This window comes from Micrasema longulum, unplaced genomic scaffold, assembly GCF_059751315.1.
Source record: "Micrasema longulum isolate JH-2025_06_02 unplaced genomic scaffold, ASM5975131v1 h1tg000548l, whole genome shotgun sequence".
NCBI classification, from domain to species: Eukaryota; Metazoa; Arthropoda; class Insecta; order Trichoptera; family Brachycentridae; genus Micrasema; species Micrasema longulum.
Window position 1 is genome coordinate 1226841 of NW_028277744.1, and position 20073 is coordinate 1246913.

Genomic DNA, 20073 nt, shown 5'->3' on the forward strand with positions numbered 1-20073 from the left:
TCATCTTCGAGGTACGTGCGACCACGTTTAAATTCAGGTGCTCACTTTTTAATGGTTGACATGGAAGGAGCAGAGTCCCCGTAAACTTTTGTCAACTTTGGATGAATTTCCTTAGGGGTTAATCCATCCAAAACGAAGAATCTTATGACCACACGATATTCAAGTTTATCTATTTTAACGAAAAACACGCAAGATGTCCACTGCAAATATTTATGAAAGCAAACTACTTGAGAGAACAAGTTGAAACTTGTCATAAAAACTAATGACACGTGCACCCAGGGCAGGCAACATAATTTTTTGCTGATTGCAACGCCACCTCTGGGTCAGGCCGAGAACTTTTCACCTTACCCTCGTAAACTGATCATAAATAAAGCAAGTCAATTATAGAAATGTAAAGAATTCATTTCAAATTGATTATATTGGACATACCACCTTTACCTTACTGCCTACTCATTTTCAAATAATGTTGCTCATTGCTAATGTGTTTTATATTTTTTTATCGTACATTTTTTTGATTTGGAATAACAAAAAAGTATCCTGTTTTACTTCTCACCTTTCTGGCTATCCCTATGCAAAAAAATATGTCAATCCCTAGGGAGTTATACACATTGACGTTAATCAGCAGAGACAGAGAACATTTTAATTACTGAATCTGCAAGTCTAGGCATCTACAGGGCTTATGACATGACATTGGCCTGTCAAAGTGTTAATTTGCTAACATGGATGCTTAACTTTTCTTTTGGATTTTTAAACTGATGGAAGAATCGAAGAAACACTGATGTTCAAACAAAGGCCACATGGTGAATGTTACAGTGCGTAAAGTGGCCACTTAAACCAGCCAAATAAGACCCTTGACTCGTACACGGAAGGTTCCGGGCTCGATTCCCGGTGAGAGTACAAAAAATTCTGCTTTGTAATTCACCAGTGTAATTGGCCTTTTGTGGTGGAAAAAAAATACTAGCAGCTACTACATTATAATACTAGTAGATACTACATTACATTTTATATCAAAATTTATCAAAAATTTTTTTTTTCAATCAAAGTGGTTAATTAATATCTATTTTTTTTATGTTTGCATCACAATAAGTCAAGTGGGCCAATAACAATGGTGAATCAATGCACTAATCACCTGAGCTCGAGAAAAAATACTAAAATAAAATAAATAAATAGATGTGATCATAGCGGGAATCGAACCTGGAACCCTGCGTGTAAGGCAAACGATTTGTCCATTGCGCCACGGGGTCTACTATATTCAAATATGTTCCGAAGTTTCGATTGTTTCGCAAATGACCATTGTTTTTCCTGAAATAAATACATTCAAAGACTCGAGATTTAACAGTAGTTGCGTGACGCCATTTTAAAAATTTCGATAATTTATAAATTTATAGTCAACCAGATTCAACCGTGTCGCAACGTGAAATATATGGATTAAATTTAAGACAAGCGTACGCCGTACAATGTACGTAATTAATTTAATGTATTTTCGCTATCATAGTTAATTACAATTAGTGATCACTAAACATGCAATTAAAATACATTTACACTGATTTATTTCAAAACTAAATTGATCTTATTCTAAAAATAGTTTTCACTAACTTTGAAACTAGATACATTTGTAATTTAAATAATACGACACATTAACCCTGATGATCTTTATGTAATGTTACTTAACACAAGAATCACTAATCTAAAAATACTTTGTACCAAGGAGTAAAAAGTACGTTTTTTGTACTAACATCGTGCGAACAAAATTGCGGCTTTAGACCGCGTAGGCGCTGGTCAGTGTGTCACAAAAACAAGATGAAAATTTTCCATAGCTACTAATTTCATTAATGTGAGATAGGTTCCGTTTGGCCTCGTGGGTAGTGTCGTGAATTCGAGATTAAGATATCCGAGGTTCGAACGTAGCTATACCACAAGTGGTTTTCCGTTTTCTGGAAAGGTTATTTACGGCTAAAAGAAAATGCCTCCAGAATTGAAATATTTGGGTAAATCATATGACAGCAAATACGTTATTATCAAATTTTCGTTTTCAATTTTCTTATTTATTTTTTAGTTTATTTCAAAAATTAGAATTTATGAAAAAGTTCGCTTCAATAATAAGACATAAGGGCCAATGTCGTAAATCATAATATTACAGGAAGAATTACTTGCCCATTTTTGGCGTTGGAATGAACTGTTTGACGTCTTTGAGAACAAATATTCATAAAAAAACATTACAACACATGTGAATAAAATTGTTAAATAAACACATTTTTTAATTGACATCGACCCTCTACAAAATGGTGGAAAGAAAAATATGAAATCTGACATTAACCCTTAGTCACAGATATTTTGTTTCAAGTACTGGTATGCCTGTATAAATTACAATTTTAAAATGCAAAATTTTGATGACTTTTAAATGAAGAAGCTTAGTGCGACCGAAAAAAATACTTTAAACATGTTTTCTTGGGCATGGTAACTATGCGAATATTTTATTGCATCTCTAATATAAATAAAACACATTTAATATGTACACAATACTACAAAATACACATTGAGTGTGTCATCCATCGTCATTCACAAATTATTTCTGTAATTTGAGACGGCGCGGCGCGGCCATTTGAAAAAGATACTATGATTTTGTAAAACAAATAGAGGAGGATTTTACGACTAAAAATACAAATAAAAAAAAGGACAAATGGCGTCAAAATAACACGAAAAAATGTATTGTTTTGTTGGCAGAATAACAAATACAAATTATTCAAAAATAGTTCCTTATGGTGTTTTATTTACAAATTATGTAAAAGATCAAAAATTATCATTTTGACTGATCGATTTAAGATTGTTGGTACAGCGAAATTCTAACTATCCGGATTAATTAATGCCATACGTTATCCGGATATCCAGAAATCCAGATAGTTGAATTAACCTTTAGATAAGGGAACTGTTTTGAAAGAAAATACAATATTTACTCTAAGATAGCTTTTTTATGGATTTTTGAAATAATACATTGAATTACAATCACATAAAAAACTTACTTAAAACATGTCCGGCAAAGTTTATTGCTTCGACGAAGAAACTCGTTTACGAGCATTTCTCTTTATTTATTTCTTGATAATGATCCGAATACTTGGCAATCCGGATGACTGGAGTTTAGATAAACGGAATTCTACTATATATTTCATGTAGTCAACTAGGCAGCTACTCGTTTTAAGGAAACATTATGCTCCATCAGAAGGTGAACTTACGAAAAAAATATAAATATTTTTTTACCAAGAAAATCTCGTTACCCAGAATCTGTAAATCTTTGGACATTTGGCAAAAAGTTTTCATAATTGTCAAAGACCGAGTAAATTAACATTTTGTTTTTGATATTAAATACATTAATTGGTATGTTTTTTTACTTCTCCAGGTGTGAGCGCTGACGAGCAAGATATTCCTTCAGAATCACAATGTAGACCCTACATCGAAAAGGCACTCAAAGACTTAGAAGGAGACGGGCACTCAGGTAAAATATTAAATGTAATTAATTATATATCCGCCTGGTGTAGTGGTCAAGGCGTTTGCCTATCATGAAAGAGTTCTCGGGTTCGATTTCCGTCATGGTTGACATGAAATATTTATTTGAAAATGTGTTTTTACACTAGAATATTTCATAGTCCCCGGACTGGCACCTGAAGCGTAAGACTGATCATTTTACCTTCATGTAACAAAAATGATCAAGATGTATCAATGCAGTGTCCTATGCACCATTAGGCGCGGAAGGGGAGTGATGATGATGAATGATATACCCATTGCATTTGTGTCTATTACGAAAAATATAATAAACATTGCTACAAAAACTCAAACACGCTACATGTTATTTTTAATTTAATCGGCATTCACTTCGTAACATTTCATTTTAAATTATTATGAAAATAAAACTTTGTTATTAGTGTTACACAATTTTTATTATTTTACAAGAACATTACTACAGTTTCGGGAGAGCACTCCTCCCATCGACGGGTGATTGCCAGACAAATTCAACAGATTTTGAGAAAAACTGCCAATAGGGATACGTTCTGTGGCATCAGGTGTGCGGGGCGGCAGGGGGGCAGTGTGCAGGGGGGGTTTAAAGTTTCTTACTGATTGAATTATGTTTTATTTGTACTTATATTTTTTTTTTGCATTTTACAATAGGTAATAAGTTAAAAGTACAAAAAAACAATTACATAAAAACAAAAAAATCCCACAAAGGGATGGCCTGTGTGTTATAAATTTGATTTAAAATTGAAATCAAGTCTACTGGAAGAATACGATAGATATCAAAAAGTTAAAAAATGAGTTCTAATATTAGAACACAATTATTTTGTTGCTAAAAATGAGAAAATCATATTAAAAGTATATTCTATTTATTAAAAAAATTTGCTATTTAAATCTGTTTTTTTATCCAAAATTTTAACAAAAATTGAAATCGGAACAAATTCAAATAATTAATCTGTATCTTTGAATCCTTTAACATTATTTTTTGGGTGCTATTTTGAATAAACTTTAAATGCGTAAACTTAAGAATGAAACAGGAGAAGCGGTAAAAGTCATAATATGTTAGTTCTCTTATTATTATTATTTTTATGTTGTTAAACGCAATTTTTATACAAGTTATTTGTACTTGTTTATCTATTATTCTTTTCGAATTGTACGACATTAACCAATTTTATTATTAAAATATCGAAGTGAATATTTAATTCTAACTCGTATCGTTTCACCCAACCTTCCGTAGACCTTATAGAGTGGAAGCACATACTTACTTATTTTTTCAATGAAAAAGTTCAGCCCCAGTGGCGGCATAAAGGGGGGGCGGCGGAGGCGGTCCGCCCCGGGTGCCCAGCACCAAGGGGTGACACCGTCCACAGTGCAGCTCAGAAAAAATACTCGCACAATAACGCACAAGCACGCGCGACAAGCGGGGTGAACGCGGGGGCGAGCGAATTCTGCATTCATTTTTCATATAAGACACAAATTTGTATATTTTTGAAGCGCGATCGTAAGTTATTGTCGTATGTTTACACGCAGAAAATCGTTAAAATAGCTAATAACGTAAATATGTTCTTTGTTTGTTACGTTTTTGAAACCATTATATATATATCAATATCTATTTAAACTTTTACATAAGCCGCCAGCATTTCTTGCCAAGTAGCAGTACTACCTTGCAGGTTCCGAGATTCATTGTAATATGGGAATATTCTGAGTCCGTTTCGAATCTACCGCTGTGTCTCAGATCTTCCTAACTATTTGCGTTTCGGTGTTTTCGTGTGAAAGAAGCTTTTCAAAATTAAAGTTAATTAAATCGTATTTAAAATCAACTATGAGCCAAGCGCGATTATCCAACCTCTATATTTTGTCAATTGAAAGCGAAAGAAAAGTAAACTTTGACCATGTTATTTAATATTTTAGTAAAATAATGTCGCGTAAGCACGTTAAGTAAGTATTTATTGTTTTATTTTGGAGGGTGCTCATTTGAAAACAGCCCCGGGTGCCAATCAACGCTACGCCGCCACTGTTCAGCCCTACGGGAAATTAGTTATAATAAAGGTTTTTTTTTTCGATTACAATTTATTTATAAAGATTCTATAATTTTCCAAAAAGAGACTAGCTCTTGTGATTGGAGAGTGACTTACACTGTTGTATTTATTAAGTAATTTGAAGTTATATTATTTGGAATATGCGAGTACACGAGAAAAAAAAATTATACAGTGCATTTTTACTCGGGATCCAAAAATTTTCTATTAATTTACTTTGAATTTGTTTACTGATATTATTAGTTTTAATAGTTTTCGGTTCTTTGGGGCAGAGATTAAATTATCAGTTTTTTTGCAAATGTATGCAAAAATAATGAAAATGTTTTTTTAACAAAAAAAAAACTACTTTGCATGACGTCACTAGTTCTTCCGAATCAACCAATGATAAAAGAATCGTGATGAATTTACGGTTTGTGGAAAATCAGCAAAACTCATCGAGAAGAAGGAGAGAGACTTAATTTAAAAAATACAAAACGTTAAAAAATTATAGCGCTGATAATACGATACATATTTTTTTTATAAAAACCACTGAACTTCCTAATTTTAGTGACATCTCTACCTAAATGCCACAGAGTTTTGTTAGAGGATACCATGCGAATTTAAAAGTGAAATGGTCTCTCTATTTATTTTAGGCAGTAGGAAAATGGCACATACTACGAATATCGATGAAAATATTTAGAATAATTAATTGTATTTTCAAAATCAATATGGATATTGTGGAGTAATGTTTTCATATGTAAATTTAAAAAAAAATTGTTAAAATACGTTTGGCCTTGATAGTTGTGAGGTCAAGATTCGTGACAATGTTCGAAACAAATTTAAATGGTCGGTAACAAATAAACATGAATCGTGATGTATTAGGGGCGTGGCCAATGGAATGACCGTTTTTGAGAGAATTCAAAATTACAAATTTAAAAATATTTTTTATGCTACTAATAAGTAACAGAAAACATTTTTTTTTACTAAACAGTATTTCATAGACCTTTATTACTTTAAAAATGTGATATTTCCCTATAGGCGGTACGACATATTGTAGATTATTTACATGCAAATATTCATGTTACGACGTGCGCGAGATACCTCGCTTGCGGCACCTAGAAGATTAGAAAGGTTGGATATAAAAAGCATAGCATTTATAAATATGTATCGAGTGAAATATTAAGTTAAAACAAAAGCATAAAATTATAACAAAAACTCTCTTTTGGTACTTTTTCATTAGTTTACAAGAGAGAAAGTTTTTTTCTATGTACCTATATAAGAAAGACATAATAAATATTATAAACAAGTCGTATAATAAGGAAACAACATTGTACGAAAACACAAATCATCATCATCATTCCTTTACTGATAGTGATGGGATTTTTGTTGGTACACAAAAATATTTTTGAAAAAAAAAATACAAAGGGGTAAAGTCGAAGTTAAATGAAATAAAAATACTAACATACAGACAAATAATATTTTTAATTAAGATGATTTTTTTGTATAAAATTATTAACTCTAGAAAAAAACGCAGAATTTGAGAAAAACTTGTTCATAATACCAAAGATAGGGAAAAAATCAGACCCTTGTTAAGAAAAAAATCAAAATCATAAAATTCTGTTTTACTCAACGCAGTAAGATGGGAAAACACATTTACGCAGAAAAAAAAACAAAACTCGAACTTAAGGTTAAGACATATGTGTTAAATAGTTTATAAATAATTTATATATGATATGTACAATGTAATTATTAGAGCACACATAATAATATTTATATGTGTTTCTTACTTCAAGATTCAAAATAAATATAAAAATTACATTAGTTGCGGAATTCCGCCTGTAAAATGTAGATTTTCACTTAATTTTTTTTTTTTTTTTTTAATTTGTTTTATATTTGTAGGTGGTAAATTGTTTTTAATACAATTATAATGATACAGTATGTTCATATTTATCAATATACCCACCCTTAAATGTATATAAACTGTATGAATATATGTATACCATTATTTTATTGCTCTTGTTTGTCTTTGCTACATAATTTTATTTATTTTTTTGTTCAGTTTCTTGTATATTTGTTTATTTATGTAACTGTTGTAATTGGCTTAAGCCGTATATATAATAAATAAATCAATATGTACATAAGTTTTTTAACAAAGTAATGAAAATAGTAATGTGTATAACATATTTATTATTATTTATAGACAACTTGATTTTTTTAAATCTATTGTTCGTTTTAAGTATATTAGATCCTACCTGACGAAAAAGTATTTATATTAAAACGTTAAAATAAATATATTTTGAAATTATATTTCAACCGATTTGTATGAGGAATTCAATGTTTATACCCGTATGCAGAGACAAAACTTAAGGTGAGGAAAGTACATTCTAATTTCAAATGCAGAGAATAACCCGAAGGTGAAGACAATAGAATGTACTTTCCTCACCTTAAGGTTTGTCTCTGCATACGGGTATTAGTTTCAGATAAAATTGTACAGCTTAAGATCAATACTTTTCAGTATTTGTTTAATGACCTCTTTCTAATATTGCATTATCTTAAATTTACACAAAAGTAACACCGTAAAATTATAAGTGAAATACATTTTTTTTATAAGCTCGTAAAATTTGTGTGTTTCATTATTTTTGTGCAAAATAAATACTTTTTTAGTTTTTACCAAGAAAATAAATTAATGATTTGTATTTACGATATAATTTTGTAGTGATTTAAGATAGTTTATTTTCTTTATTTTAGGATCAACAGAATCAGATAGTAAAGAAGTATATAGCACGGATGGCTCAGAAGAAGATAATAAAGGAGAGGCAGCCGATGAAGATAGTAGTGTAGAAATCCTATCTGAGGAACCTGCAGCCGCGGATTCCAATGAAGACCAGAACCAGGACGAACCTTCTGTTGAAGTGGCGGACGAACCCTACGTCGATGAAGCTATTGTCGAGGCTGATGAAGCTGAAAATGATTCCAAGGAAGACAATGCAGATGATCAGGGTAATGAGCAAGCTACTTCTGATGACAGCAGCAAGGAGGACGAGAGCAAGGAATCTGGTGACCAAGACGGAGACAGCAACGAAGCATCAGCTGAAGATACCAAAACCGAAGATGGTGAGATAAAACTTTGTTTTTATTTTGAAATTTTGCAAATACGCTACATCTAGATATCGCAAGTTACTTATAGCCAAGTTGAATGTTGATAAGCAGGATGAATTCAATTTCACACCCGGTACAGAAAGAATAACTTTTTTTTTGTGCTTCAATTTTTTTTAACATTTTATAAACTTTAGTAGTGTATAAGTGTGGCACTACTACAATTATTTGCAAAAAATATTTTTGAATTTTCATACAGCTGAATCAAATGATGATGCTTCTGTAGAAGATGGAGCAGATGGTGAAAGTGAAGAAAAACCTGAAGAAGATGATGGAGCTGATGATGGTGCGGAAAGGGTAAAGCGAGATGTAGAACACGATGATTCCAAAGAAGATGATAATAAGACTAAGGAAGATACATCTGCTGAACAAGGTGATTCAAAGGAAGAGGCAGATTCTAAAGAAAATGATTCTGGTGAACAAACTGATGATTCTAAGGAAGGCTCAAAAGAAGACAAAACATCTTCTGAAAATTCAGCCGAAGACAATGACTCTAAAGAGGATGCTGACCAACAAGATGGACCTGATTCTAAGGAAACTGATGATTCCAAGGAAGCTGACGATTCCAAGGAAGCAGATGATTCTAAGGACAGTGATGATGCCAAAGATTCTGATGATTCCAAGGAGGCTGACGGAAAGGATGACGAGAAAACAGATTCCCTTGAACAACAAGATGAACCAGTGAAAGAGACAGTTGAAAAGGAAGAAGCCGGTGAACTGAATGCAGAAACTGAAGATGATTCTAGCTCTGAAAAGGAGGGAGAAACAGATGGTGAAGAATCTAGTGAAATGCCAGAAGAGGATCTTTTGATGGTAAGCATTTACTATTTTATTTTAGAACAATTGCTATATTTTATAAACTAAGTAGCCAGCCAAACAAATATTTTCAGTATTTGTACTTATTGTAAAAAAAAAGTAACCTATGATGCGGTGTATAATGTGTACATATTATAATTACTTTTTACATTCATTTTATGGTTGTGTTTTCAGGAAATCGACATTCCAGATAACTTACGATCTCGTGAGCACATTTCTCAATTATTACGATTGGATGAAGATTCAACTGAAGCAGAGATGACGGTCGAGAAATCAGCTGATATAACTCTGCGAGAACTCAAAAGGCTCTATGATACCGCCATCAAACCTTTGGAAATTCTGTACAAATATCGTGATTTGAGTAACAGACACTTCGGTGATCCAGAAATATTCTCCAAGCCCCTGATCCTCTTTATGGGACCATGGAGTGGTGGAAAATCTTCTCTGGTTAACTATTTGACTGACAATGAGTTCACTGAATGGTCCCTCAGAACTGGTAAAGAAATTTCATTATTTTTTAGCACCTAACAAAATTTTGCATTGTTGGAAACTGTCTTTGGTTTAAATTCAGTGAAGTTATTTTGATTTGAATAGGTGCTGAACCATCGCCAGCTTATTTCAATATTCTGATGCATGGACCGGAGCCACAAGTATTGGATGGAACTCAGCTGGCTGCTGATTGGACATTCTCCGGTTTGCAGAAGTTTGGACAAGGACTTGAGGAACGTCTCAGAGGACTTAGGTTACCCAATAAATTACTTGAAAAGGTAACAACTGAAAGCATTGAGATACATATTAGCAATCAGAATTACAGATGATTAGAAATTGTTAGAAGACTTAATTAATGGGACATTTTTAATATTGAAAAACAATATTACATAATAATATGTCTAAAATGTTGAGTATGTTAAAATTAACTCTCAAGGGGTAGACTTCCATATTCTCTTCATAAAGAAGTTCTCCCTTTCTGTCATCAGATCAGGCGATATAGATAAATAGAGACAGATCAATGCATGTATTGTGTGACAAAAAGTGGTCTTGACTTAACTAATTTTTAGCTGGTCAGGACCAAAATATTTTTTTTTTATCTGAATTAAAAAGTTAAAATGTAATGCATATTTACAGGTAAACATTGTGGAAATTCCTGGTATACTCGAGGTCCGCAAACAAGTATCTCGTGTTTTCCCCTTCAACGATGCCTGTCAGTGGTTCATTGATCGAGCTGACGTTATTTTCTTAGTATACGATCCATCAAAGTTAGATGTGGGACCTGAGACTGAAGCTATTCTGGATCAACTCAAAGGAAGAGAGGCCCAGGTACATTGTTTGTGCATATTATTATACTATAATTCAGCTATGTAACAAAAAACTTGGTTTAACCGTGATTTGATTTAGCATGCATATTCTGTCACAATTTCGTTTTGCGAGTTTGGCATACATTCATCTCACTCTACCACAATCAAAATCGTATTTTGCTCTCATAGGATGTGAATAAATTTACAAAACAAATTAGTAACAGAATAAGGTTGCAGATACTCAAGTGCTTCATCTTAGAAGTAAAGTTTGTTTCTTGTGTACAAGTCCATGCTAAGTCACATTTATTAAGAGTAGCAGATCAAATTTGATGGGTATGCTTAGGTTAATTTATATAACTTTTAATATAAAATACTTGTTTATTTTTCCACTTAATTGTTTGACCAATTAGCATTGCCTCCCTCTAACAGAGATGACATGCGTCTGAAGTATTCAAACCTGAGTCTGAAGTATTCAGATACAAGTCTGGAATATTCAGAAACGAGTCACCGAAACACACCAGAATTAGAATAAACAACTTGTTGTTATAACCCACTTAAGTACCTACAATTTAATTTAATGGTATGAAAGAAGAATCAACAATAAACTTCATTAATATTGAGCCTTTAACCATAAATGACGAGCTTGTCAGATTAGGAAACGCTTTAAATCTCATAAATATGTATATCCCAGTTAGTAGAGTGGTTTGACAAATTATTATTCAACAGACATATTTTTACAAGTTTAAGCAGACAGACTAATAGCTGTTTCCCTTTTTTTAGACAAGAATCATTCTCAACAAAGCTGACCAAGTGAAACCGGAGGAACTAATGAGGGTACAGAGCGCCCTGATATGGAACATCTCTCCCTTGATGAGTTCAGCTCAACCACCTGTCATGTACACCACATCTCTGTGGTCCCTGCCCTACGAGGCAGGAGCCCCAGTGCGTCTATTGCAGGCACAGGAGAGAAGCTTCCTGACAGATCTTCGCACTGCCATTGACAGAAGAGTGGAAAATAAGATTGCCAGTGCAAGAAGATTTTCAGTAAGTTAATATACACAAAATATGGACAAACTATCAACTGTACTAGATTTAGAAGTACATATAATAAAATAAATTTAAAAAGAAACTAATCCAAAGATCTTAACAGGAATTCATTTCAATGAATCACCAATAGGCACTGCATTGACATAATTAGTCTATCACAATAATTTGTAACATAAAAGAAGTTCAAGGGCTGTGGATGTTGCAATGAAAAAACACATTGCATTCTCCCAAGCATAATTTTGGTGCAACTAAAACATATTCCATCAATATCACAATTGGGGCGTCCAGTCTTGACACGAATTCGAGTCTCGAGACTGACGAAATTCGAGACTAAGTCTCGGAATTTTGAGACTTTTCGAGACTATTTGATAATAATGATAATTCGTATATAAAAAAATAGTGAACGCAGCAAATAAATGACATCATAGCACACTATTTATTCAAATGAATACAAAATATACCAAACAACTATTCCCATATCACCAAACACACAGATCACAATAGCCTAACCAAAATAATGCAACAGAAAAATCTTTTTAAATCGACAACTAGTTAAGAGTGAAATTGGTTAGCAACCAGAAGGGAAATTAGTAGATCAATTACTAGCAATGCGTTCTCTACCTTTTAGAGTGTTCAGAATCGCACTGCTGGTCTTGAAATTTCGATACTAGCATCTTGAGTCATGAAAAAATTGTGTGCAGTAATAATTATTATTTTTTTGTTAGTATTTAAAATATATATAATGGTGTAAATAGGTGTATGTTGCGTGAAAGAAGAATTTCAAAAATCAAAGAGAAAGTTGTGGCTCATGTGTTAAATTATTATGCATAAATTAATAATACTATGTATTTTACTAGTAATATTTTAAGATGTAAAAATAGATGGTATTATTATTTTTGATATACTATATTTAATTTACAGGTTAGAGTGAGGAATCATGCGAAGATGGTAGATTGTTATCTGACAACATATTACAATCACAAAACAATATTCGGGAACAAGAGGGTGGTGGCTGAAGCCATCATCGAACATCCACAGAACTACCACATCTATGAGGGACTAAGCACTCTCACTAACATCTCTCGCTACGATCTTCCCGATCCAGAAACGTACCGTGATTTCTTCAGATTAAATCCTCTGTACGAGTTCCAGCAACTCTCGGCCACCTGTACATACTTCCGGGGATGTCCCATCAATCGATTAGATGTCGCCATTGCGTACGACTTGCCAGAGCTCGTCGGCAAGTACAAGAAAATGGTGGAAACATCCACCCCACAAGGAATGCCCAAAAGTTGATGAGATTCCCAAGAGTTGTGAAAACTTGCTATCGTAAAAAAAAAAAAAACTACAAAAACGTGAACCGCAATACGATATCAACAAATTAATTAAATACGCCAAAGTTCGAAAAAAGTATTAATACTGAAATTCATTTTACTGCACGAAATTTAGATTTTTGATAAACTAAATACTTACATGTTTACACAACGTCTAGTCAATAATGGTTGTTAAAGCATAAAAAGAGAATGTTAAAGTTGTATTTTGTAAAGAAACCTAGACAACACTACCGCGTAATAGATATTTTTGTTATTTATTTAATATATATATTTTACGTTAACTTAGCATATTATGTATTTACTAATTTCTGTTATCCTCTTTTATTTGCTTTGTTTGATTGGAATGTTTGAGTTGACAAAAACATGTACATTTAATGTGTAAGATATTGATCAAAAATAGAACATTGCTACCATTGTTTAAATGAACATCGACTATCATTTGCGAAAACCATTTCATTTTATCATCTTTCTTACATAAAGAAAAATTAATACTTTTTATTTTGATGAAGCTTTTACTTATGATATTTAAAATTTGCTTTTCTTATAACAGCATTTTATGAACCACTTATTATTTACATGTAGATAGTAAGTAACTGTTCCTCCACCGAATACATCAGTGATTTTTCCAAGTTATTATTTAAATTATGTATATTTGTTATGTAAATACCTTAAGTTTTACAAAAGGTTTACAACCTTAATAAAAAAAAAGAAAAATGGATGCTCCGTGTTTTTATTTATAATTTAATTTATTTCCATGAATTTTTAATAAGATAACAGGAGTGATCAAATAATTAGTTTATTTTGGAAATGATTCTTAAAAACATTTTTTTAAAACCAATATTAACAGTTTCTATCAGCTAAAACCTTTTCATATTCTTCAGGAGTAAGAAGTTCATCTTTAGACTTTAGATTGGTTGAAATAAGTGTTAGCACAACCGCAATATATCCATAGGAGTCTGGATCTGTCTTCAGAAGATTGGGGTTCTGAATAAGCGCTTCATTTACTTCGATAAGTTTGCCCTTGATGCAGCTGGATACAACAAACTCATTTTCATCAGCACATTTTATTTTGCAAAGTGTGGAATTAACTTCCAAGATCTGCCCCCCCTTTTTGCCTTTTCCTTTGACAGCATTCTTAGATCGATCAGTGTTACCAACGAGATAGTCGATAGAAAACTTATCTTTTTTTAAAGCGGGATGAGAAGGTGCTAAAGTTATGATACAAATCTTATTTGAATGAAACAGCAAGAGGTGATCATTGCCTATAATCCCTTTGACATTAATGCAGTACCGTCGAGAAAAATAACGGTCAGTTACAGATTTATATACATCGTTGATGTTAATTGAATCAACTATACTAGGAATTGGGTTGTGAGCATAATTTTTTTCATTGTGATTAGACATTGTATAAATATTTTTAATTATTAAATGGTGTTTTTTGTGTTTTCTTTCATGCGTTGCAAGTGAGCTTCTCTATGAATGATGGCGTCAGCGTTGTTTTTTGCTCTTTTTCGAAGTCTTTCTTGTTTTAAGCATTTAACCATCTCTGTATCAAATGCATTACAAGCTCCTACTAATCTTTTAAACGGATTCTGAAATCAAAGGAAAAAAAGTAGGTTCTATCTATTTCTTAGTACTTAGTTAAATGTTATAATTTTCCTTAACAGAAATAGACCAAAAATGCATATGTGGAAAAAAAATGATTTGAGAAAAAAACTAACATTTGTTTTAATTTAGGATCTATATTCAACATTTAATCAAGATGTTATAATTGTTATAAAAAATAAAAATCAATTTGTGGACGAGCGGGCATTAGACCTCTGATCCTGTGTGTAAGCATTATGTAACCTAAATTCTTTGTACCAAACCAAATACTTTGTACTATATTATTAATTTGAGCAAATTTCCGCTAACTAACTTTGATATTTAAGCTCTAATGTCCAACAATAGCTAAAATTCTCTATTCACAGGGTTGATGATTTTACATCATTCTACATAAAACATGAACAAGGGTAATATCGATTTAAATATTTATTATGTTTGGAAGTATCAAGGCGGCAAGGCTAAGACACTTGACTCACGCAGGGAAGGTTCCAGGTTCGATTACCGGTGAGAACACAAAAATTGAATGTGATTTTTCTAAGCCTGTGTGTTCTGTCTCGTAATTCACCACTGTAATTGGGCGTCCTGCCTGTTGTGGTGCAAAAAAATAGTCAATATTCTAAATCATTGTTGACATCAAATCAATGATAGTAAATAATCATACTAGACAATTTGTGAAAACAAACACGATAATGGTATTGCTTAATATAAATAAAAAAGAATTATTTAATCCGTGGGTAATGTAATTTTTAATGTTATTTGAATAAAATTAATAATATTTGGCGCGTGGACGAAAGTTTTGACATTTATATAAAGTTAGGTAATAACATAACCTATAAACATTTACTTACATCTTTGTGGCATTGGCTAAGGGCTTGTATTAATTTATTGCACTCTTCAGTATGCAAATGAGGAGATAAATCTGTATGCATAACTGTTATGTAGCGAAAATCATTCAGTTAACAGGAAAATATAAAATGACTTACTACTCTGTTCTATAAGTACACTAGCCACAAATTACCAGTGGCGATAAACTGAAAAGCATAGACTATACCACAGACTACAGATATCTTGACTATACTAAAGTTACAGTGATAACCAGAGACTATTTAATTGCAGAAAAATAAAATAGACGATTGACTTTAACCACAGACAATTTACATATTTCCTGGCAGTCGATGTCCAAAATTTGAACTACTGTGGCCTTATGCTGTAACTAATTCGTTTCGTTAATTCATTCGTATCGTATGAGAGCGAAATATGGTTTTAATTGCGTCAGAATGGGATGGATATATAGCGAACGAACAAACTTACGAAACGAAATTGTGACAGAATAAGCCTGCATATCATTTACGGCAGCGATCGGAAATTAACGGCCCGCGAAATTATCTTTTTCAGTTTCCAAACGGACCACGACCACAGTAGTACACGCAGACTACAGGTAGTACATGCAAGATCGGTGTTGATTAGACGTGAGCAGTGATAGGTAATCCCTTAATCCGGCCTATGCTTTTGGAGGGGCTCTCTTCAGAGGACCGCACGTGTGTGGCGATAAAACTCGGAGACCTTGAGATCGTTTTTATTTCTGTATATTTTAAGTTTGGGGACCCTCCTGGTCCTCATATCCTGGGCCTGTCTAGTGCTCTCAATGCTCTAGGGGGACGTCCTGTTATCGTGGGTGGGGATTTTAATGCTCGTTCGCCCTTATGGTTTGATAATGGTGGAGTGGCTAGAGCTTACCAAAGGGAAGCTGTTGAAGAGTTCATTGCCTTGTATGGCTTAAATCTCCTCAATAATCCTGGGCAGCCTAAAACGTTCTCTAGCTATGCAGGTGGAGAGAGCAACATTGACCTCACCCTGTGTTCGGGACGCCTCGTTGGGGTTGCAGGAGTCTGGAAGGTACACCCGGGTGTGATAATCAGTGATCACAGACTTATAACATTCAGCGTTGGGAAACGCATAGAGCCAGAGGCCCGTTCCACGTGCCATTTTAGAACCAGGGGAGCCAATTGGGAGAAGTTTGGTAGTTGCCTTCAGAATAAGTTGTATGATTTTTATGAATATGCCGCAGAAACACCTGAAGAATTAGGCAACTTTTTCAATAAAGCAGTTGTCCGATCGGCTGACCACGCCCTGGGACGCACTAAGCCTGGTGCTCTCATTAAGTCAACATGGTGGACATCTGACCTTTCGTCTTTACGTGCCATATATAGAAGGGCTTACAGGCGATGTGGGGGGTAAGGAGGGGGGCTCTCACTAGTGATAGGGAAGCTGCTCTCTTATCCGCTCTCCGCGTTGCTCGGTCGGCCTATCTTAAAGGTATCGCCGGTGCGAAGAGAGGGCTGGGGGAGGTGGGTCACAGGGGTGGGCAATGCTGATCCATGGACTCTTTACAGCGCGGTCGGTGACACTGGTAAGGGCTAAGACCGTTACCTTTCTAGTATTATAACTGTCGATGGGACAGAGTGTCTGGACGTAGAGTCCACCCTGCAAATGCTGTTGTTGAAACTCGTACCCCCAGAGTCTCGAGTTGGAGAGGGGGACCATCACAGACAGGATCGCAATCTGTCTCGGCTTCCTCCACGCGATGGGGCTGGGTGCTCAGGATCTGCTATTGCACCCTTTTCGGAGGCGGAAGTTGAGGTTGTCGTGCGGGGACTTGGACCAACAAAGGCGCCAGGCATAGACAGAATCACGGGCATAATTGTGAAGAATACATGGAAGTTTGCACGAAATGAGATGCTTCAGGTGATGAATACATGTCTTCGACGGGGAGTATTCCCCAAAGAATGGAAGTGATACCTAAAGGGAATGACAAGCTGAGGTCGGATCCCTGGGCTTATCGGCCGATCACACTCCTTCCGCTAATGGGAAAGGTTTATGAAAAGCTGATAACGGGAAGACTTAATGTCTCCCTGTCGCCTCCCTGTGACCGTCAGTTTGGATTTGTCCGAAGGAAATCTACTGAGCATTCCATTTTATATGCACTAAATTGGGTGAAAGATAGCAGCGAAAAGTACGTCATGGGTGTATTCCTGGATATATCTGGTGCTTTCGATAACGCCTGGTGGCCGATGGTTCTCTTAAAACTGAAGAACAGGCTCTGTTCGGGACAGCTTTTTAAGATTATTCCTAGTTATTTTGTTGACAGAGAGGTGTCCATCAGGTATGACGATACGTGTGTGGTTCGGGCATCTACCATGAGCTCTCCTCAGGGTTCGGTTCTTTGGCCGACCCTGTGGAACCTTTTATTCGATGACCTTTTATTACTTCCGCTGCCAAAGGGTTGCACGACGGTGGCTTATGCGGATGATGCGCTACTTCTTGTCTCTGGAGGATCAAGAGCTATGATAGAGAAGAAGGCTAGTGATGCTTTGAACGACATCTTAAAATGGGGTGAAAGAAACAAACTCTCATTCTCTCCTCACAAGACCATTGGCTTGATGTTACGAGGGAACCTGAATAGGGAGAGAAACCCTGTTGTTAGGATGGACGGGAAGAGCATCAGGTTTCAAGACCATGTTCGGTATCTTGGTGTTCAACTAGACAGAACTCAGTCGTTTCTCACGCACATCAAGACCGTTTCGGTAAAGGCTAAAAATTTGTTTTTCCATTTATGTCGCCTAAGTTGTGTTGAGTGGGGAATCCGCTCTCCAGCCCTGCGGATCCTATATCGTGGGTCCTATGTGGCCCAGGTTACGTATGCGGCCCAGGTACGGGAACATCGTTTGAATATCGGAGTGGCTCGACTAGCACTTCTTGGACAGTGGACAGAGGGTTCATCTGCTGGCACTGACAAGAGCATATCGGACTGTGGCGTCTGAGACTCTTCCTGTGCTTGCAGGAGTTCTTCCAATAGATTTTGAGACAAGAGAAGCAGTAGTAAAACGCTCTGTGAGGAGAGGAGAGAATATGGAATACTTTGGTGTTGAGCTGCGCCCTTCCGAGACAAAATTTAGCGTACTATGTGATATTATGCGAGGCGTAACTCTCAATCAATGGCAGAATAGATGGGACATGGCATGTACGGGGAAATGGACGTGGTCTTTTTTACCTTCCATCAGACACAGGATGTGTAGTAAGTTCTTGGTGTTTGACCATCATACTGCACAAATGGTTCCGGGACATGGGGAGTTAAGAGACAAGCTTCATAAACTTGGACTTGCCCCTGTCTCGAGCTGTGCTTGCGGAGATAACCATCAATCGGCCGAACACATCCTGTGGCACTGTGTGCTATTAGATGACGCCAGAGATGAGTTCGCAACTCCTGATTTGGATTCAAATATGCCGTGTTGTGTCCTTTTAAAGTGTAGAAATACTGCTAGGATCTTAAAGAAACAGGATGCAATCACATTTCATTTGTAATTAGCAAATGAATGTGTATGTAACAAATGCATTACTTAAAAATTGAATTATTTTTCCACCTGTCAGATTGTCAAAGAAATAAAATGAACATTTCGTTAGTGTTGCCAGGGTAGTAAATTTTTTAACCCTACTTTGCTCATCTAATGAGAGAACTAATGAAAATTGGATCTCGGATTAAACAACGCTATCGAGGACATTTGACTGACATTATCTTTAAAACATAAAATATTATTTAACATGATATAAAAATATCCGTTTTATAATAAAATTTGTTTTATGTTTTAAATTTAAAGTTCATTAGTTCAATACTCTTATTGAATGACTCTTTACTTATCTACTCTGTTGTGTCAATCAATATTTCAGCATGCACAATAAAATTTTAGAGAAATTAACAGATTGCTTTTTTTTACCTTAAAAATAGTATTATAATTATATTTTTTCCCATCGTGCAACATTACGCTGCGGCATCACGAATGCGCGCGGCGAAAGTGAGCCAACGGACTGTCAGCTGCGGGCGTCGGTAAGCGTGGTTTTAGGAGGCATCCATAATAATCAGCAGCTGAAAGCAGCTGCCACAACCACAAAGAAAATAATACCCACAAAATAAAAAAATGACATGAAAAACTTTGTCTGATTGTACTTTGGTTTGTGTACCTTATCTGTCGGATATAGCCCTCCCCCTGCGACTTTTCAGTCATAAACAACTATTTTTCATGTCAATTTTTTTCCAGGTGTTGTTATTTTCGTTGTGGTTGGGGTAACTACTTTGAGTTCATGATAATTCGAGTAGGGATAAAAATCAGGGTAGAAATATTACCCGACATAAATTATAGATGATCGGGACATCAGCAGTATAGAGTGGCCAGGGTATATTTATAAAAGCAATAAGACATGCTGTGGTCTTATCTGTAACTAATTGACTTTATAAAAACATTCATA

The 20073-nt window shown here is 34.7% G+C and overlaps 2 protein-coding genes across 27 annotated transcripts in view; one reads left to right on the plus strand and one right to left on the minus strand.

Annotated features, from left to right (window-relative positions):
- The window catches only part of LOC148280733 (sarcalumenin-like), a 31144-nt gene extending 17263 nt beyond the window's left edge, over positions 1-13881 (plus strand). For 9 of the 26 annotated variants that reach the window (XM_088227905.1, XM_088227898.1, XM_088227906.1 and 6 more), the window contains exons 3-10: positions 3395-3490; positions 8268-8633; positions 8875-9488; positions 9666-9987; positions 10086-10258; positions 10617-10808; positions 11567-11830; positions 12755-13881. In XM_088227905.1, coding sequence (XP_088084031.1) covers positions 3395-3490; positions 8268-8633; positions 8875-9488; positions 9666-9987; positions 10086-10258; positions 10617-10808; positions 11567-11830; positions 12755-13129 — 2402 coding nt within the window. In that variant the 3' untranslated portion in view covers positions 13130-13881. Of the gene's footprint in view, positions 1-3394; positions 3491-8267; positions 8634-8874; positions 9489-9665; positions 9988-10067; positions 10259-10616; positions 10809-11566; positions 11831-12754 lie in introns of all 26 variants that reach the window. The other 17 variants (XM_088227909.1, XM_088227910.1, XM_088227913.1 and 14 more) reach the window with 3 other exon arrangements.
- On the minus strand, positions 13882-14712 carry LOC148280734 (protein Abitram-like). Its single transcript, XM_088227915.1, has one exon. The coding sequence runs from the start codon at positions 14569-14571 to the stop codon at positions 14008-14010; it is 564 nt and encodes a 187-aa protein (XP_088084041.1). The 5' UTR covers positions 14572-14712; the 3' UTR covers positions 13882-14007.
- Positions 14713-20073: the final 5361 nt, after the last annotated feature.

Excerpts from the sequence above, each read along its gene's own strand:
- LOC148280734 (XM_088227915.1), bottom strand. The coding sequence starts at position 14,571 with ATGTCTAATCACAATGAAAAAAATTATGCTCACAACCCAATTCCTAGT.